Raw genomic sequence first — 4,318 nt, forward strand, 5'->3', positions numbered from 1 at the left:
TTATTGTCTTCATTTGTAAGTCGCTTTGGATAAAAGCATCTACTAAATGACTAAAAAAATAAATATATATATATATATAATATATTCAAATATAAAAGTTATTTTAAATTGTAATGTTATTTCACTATAGTACTGTCTCTCTTTATTTTTGATTAAATAAATATAGCCTTGGTGAGCATAAGAGACTACTTTAAAAAAAAAAAAAAAGTATTTACCAACCCTAAACATTTAAAGGGGTCGTATTATGCTTTTTCACTTTTTCAACTTTAGTTAGTCTGTAATGTTGCTGTTTGAGCATAAAAAAGATCTGCGAAGTTACAAAGCTCAAAGTCCACTCCAAAAGGAGATATTTTATTTAACAGAAATCACTTTTCAAAAACTACAACGAACGACTCGTTTGGACTACAACGTATATTTTCCGGGATTTGTGATATCACAAATATCGACGAATGGGACGAAACCTGGTTGAGCTGCACTAGAGAAGGCAACGAGTGTTATCACTATGTCGGAGACACGCTAGCTTTCCCAAGGCAGACGAACTTAGAGTGGTTACAATCATCCGGGTTTAAATCGTGCTCAAATTGATTTGATTTTGGTGCAATATTTACACTGAAGCTCGCAGGTGGGTATAATAAGGGGCGTGACATTTCCCGACCAGGCGCCCAGTGCTGCCAATCACAACACGCACTGGCCCAGATAACCAATCACAGCACATTTCGTATTTCAGAAGGCGGGCCTTCATTTGATACAGGAACTATTCGAGCTGTTCATGTCAGACTGAGGAGAGAGGTGTTGTAATAATGTAAAATATGTGAAAAATAATGTGTTTTTCGAACAACCTAGTATGAGAGCCTGTTCTAGTACACCCCCAAAACAAAATCAAGACTTTGTAAAAGAGCATAATAGGACCCCTTTAAATGGTTGTGTGTGTGTGTGTAACTGAAATCCAGTTTAATGTCTCTGTAAGCTTAATGTGTTGGTTATGTGTGTTATCAGGATGAACAGCTGCGGGAGCTGCTGAAGAAGCGAGAATGCGGTTACCAGGTCCATGCCAGAACAGATCACCCGTTTCCAGAATCACTGCCAAGCTCACTCTGAAGCCAGAGCTGCCAAGTAATCAATCATTTTTAATGCGTAAAACCTCGATCACTTTCACTGTATCTTTACTGACTTTTTAATTGGTTTGCAGTTTTCTATTAGAATGCAACTTCGGTTTGATTTGTATGTTCTTTTTGTGTTTTAAGACTCGAGGCTGAGAAAGAGAGGGGGATTGATGGCTCTGATGAAGAAGAAGAGGAGAGGAGTGGAAAACGAGTGTTTGGGCCTCGCAAGAGGTTCAGATGGAATGAAGAGATCAGGTCGGGTCTCTTGTGTGTGTGCGCATGATTATTAAAGCTCTCTTGATTGCTACTAGTAAATGCTGTACATTCTCATTACATGATCTTTGAATTTAATGAATACCAGAACTTGTAATAAAATGTAATAAAATGAAGTATTATTCAATTATGTAAGCACTTATCTTTATAAACAAATATCACTGTATGGACATTTACAGGGAGTTGCTCTTTGAAATTGTCAATTTGAAGATGATTATTTATGATTCGGAGTCGCCCACATGCTCTAGTTTGGAAGAGTATCTGAAAGCATTCCTAGAGGCTGATGTTAAACCACTTTGGCCTAAAGGATGGATGCAATCCAGGTATACAAAGCAAATTATTAATACTCTGAAATTTTGGACATAAGTGAAATCTATAGGGCCAAGTTAAGTTGTTCATCATTTATATTTACAATTGACAAGTTATTCACAATGTCTGTTGCTCTTAAACACTGAAAGCTGAGTTTTCAGCATCATTACTCTAGTCTTCAGTGTCACATGATCCTTCAGAAATAATTCTAATATGCTGATTTGCTGCTCAAGAATTTTTATTATTAATGTTAAAAACAGTTGTGCTGCCTAATATTTTTGTGGAAACCGTCATACATTTTTTTCAGGATTCTGTGAATAGAAAGTTCAAATGAACAGCATTTGTATAATGTCTTTACTGTCACTTTTGATTAATTTAAAGCAGTAAAAACTGCATTAAAAATCAGATCTGTTGCTTATCAGATAATCAAATAAAAAAATTAAAAACTCAACCATCAGTGTTCAGACCTTAATAGGCATGAAACCTTGCTTGGGAAAAATCGTTATTAATAATTTTATAAGTTTCTGTCCTGTTCTTAATAGAATTCTGCTTATAGAAACCCGAAAAGCACATGGCCACATCACTGGTGTTGTGTAAGTATGATTCTACACTACTACACACTTCCTAGATACTGTATTTATCCAACCCTTCTGAGGAAAATGATTCATTATTTTTTCTAACTGTTATCAGAAAGACAAATTAACATGTGGAACCTTGTTAGTTTAATACTTTAAACTTAACCAAAGTTCATGTTAATAAATTGCCCTTTTTCTTGATTTTACAGAGCAAGGAAGAAGCCAATAGGTACAACCAAACTAAAAAAGGTACATCAGAGAAAACTGCAAACCCCAGCCTTAGAGTACACTCTTGCATGTTGCATTCATTAGGAAAATATAGGTGGAAGTCTGATCCTAAACCTTGCTCTTTCAAATGTTGAATGCACAGGTCAACGCCGCCCCTGAGGACAGTAAGAATAACCCAGAAATTCAGGGCTCACCAGCACTGAAACGCAAACGCCTGAGTGTACCTATGAGCATGCAACCTGAAGCCACGCTGAGCACCACTGCCAAAACGCCATCAAACACACAAACATCTGCCACCTTCTCCACCCATCCATCTAATCAGGACCACAAGGAAGGTAACAAGATTGAGAACCATCATACCAGCACTCAGAGAAGTCCAGTGACCGCAGAGGGAGCTGGGTCAGTCCAGATGATGTGGACCAGGTCTGTTATGGATTCCGATTCAAAGCAGCTCCAGACTGGAGAGAGGGCGACTCCAAAACTGACGCTGGTGGCGCCGCCAGATGGTGCTGAGGGTGACTGTCCATCGGTGGTGCAGGGAGTGGCCAGGCTGCTCACTACAACCTCAGTGGGTGACACACCGGTTTCTATGGCAGCAGTAAGTCATTTAAAAGAAAAATGCAAAAAAAAGTCACACATTGGTTGCTTCCTAGATGTAGATCATATAATTTGTGGTATCATAAAAATCCTTCCTAAATCCTAAATATTTCATCTAAACATGTCCAGTGTGGGATATTATCTTTTTTAGTTGTAATGCAACTTTGTAATAATAATTATAATAATAATATATATATATATAAAGTATATTTCCATTCATATTTTAAAAATTAAGCACACCGGGGTTACTAGGAGCATGAAATTGTCCAGCCATGACTTCCTGTGCCACAGGATTATAAATATGAGGAACACAAAGGCCAAATTCCCTTAATCATCCATCACAAGGAGTAAAACCAATTAATATAGTTCTTATGTGCAGAACAAGATTGTTGAGCTTCACAAAATAGAAAGTGGCTTTAAGAAATGCTAAAGCATTGAAAATCACCATTTCCACCATCAGGGCAATAATTAAAAAGTTCCAATCAACTAAAGATGTTACAAATCTGCAGGATGTGTGTCTATATCATAATGATGACTCTACGAGGATCACAGCTGGAGAATTGCAGATTAGTTGAGTCTTGGGGTCAGAAAGCCTAAACAAAATATCAAACAGCCCCTACATCGCCACATGTTGTTCAGGAAGGTTTCAAGAAAAATTATCCTCGCTCATCCAAAAACAAACTCCTGCATATTCAGTTGTCAGACTCGACTGGAACTTCTATGGTCCAGATGAAACTTAAAAATAGAGCTTTTTGGCAGCAAACCCACCAGATGGGTTTAGTACAAACAGGGAGAAAAAGTACCCCATGCCCATGGTTAAATATACTGCTAGATCTTTAATGTTGTGTGCCTGTTTTTCTGCCGGAGGTCCTGGACGTCTTGTTCAGATGCATGGCATCATGGATTCTATCAAATAGCAACAGATAAAAAATCGAAACCCTGACTGCCTCTGTTAGAAATCTTCTAATGGGCTGTGGTTGGATCTGCCATCAGGACAATGATCCAAAACAAACATCAAAAACAACACAAAAACAAAACCAAGCTTCTGCCATGGTCATCTCAGTTCCCTGCTCTGAACCCTATAGAAAATGAGTGGAGTGAACCAAAGAGAAGAAGCACCAACATGGAGCTGGGAATCTGAAGGATCTGGAGAGATGCTGGATGAAGGAATGGTCTCTGATCTCTTGTCAGGTGTTCTCCAAACTCATCAGGCATTATAGGAGAAAACTCAGA

General features: G+C 38.0%; 1 protein-coding gene across 1 annotated transcript in view; it reads left to right on the forward strand.

Moving 5' to 3' along the window:
* ubn1 (ubinuclein 1) overlaps window positions 1-1,322 on the forward strand; it is a 6,674-nt gene extending 5,352 nt beyond the window's left edge. Inside the window, exons 10-11 of the mRNA XM_016249539.1 lie at window positions 997-1,113; window positions 1,245-1,322. Of these exons, the coding sequence (XP_016105025.1) occupies window positions 997-1,098 (102 nt within the window). The 3' untranslated portion in view covers window positions 1,099-1,113; window positions 1,245-1,322. The remainder of the gene's footprint in view (window positions 1-996; window positions 1,114-1,244) is intronic.
* Window positions 1,323-4,318: the final 2,996 nt, after the last annotated feature.

This window comes from Sinocyclocheilus grahami, unplaced genomic scaffold (assembly GCF_001515645.1).
Source record: "Sinocyclocheilus grahami isolate Dianchi unplaced genomic scaffold, SAMN03320097.WGS_v1.1 scaffold25.1, whole genome shotgun sequence".
Taxonomy (NCBI): domain Eukaryota; kingdom Metazoa; phylum Chordata; class Actinopteri; order Cypriniformes; family Cyprinidae; genus Sinocyclocheilus; species Sinocyclocheilus grahami.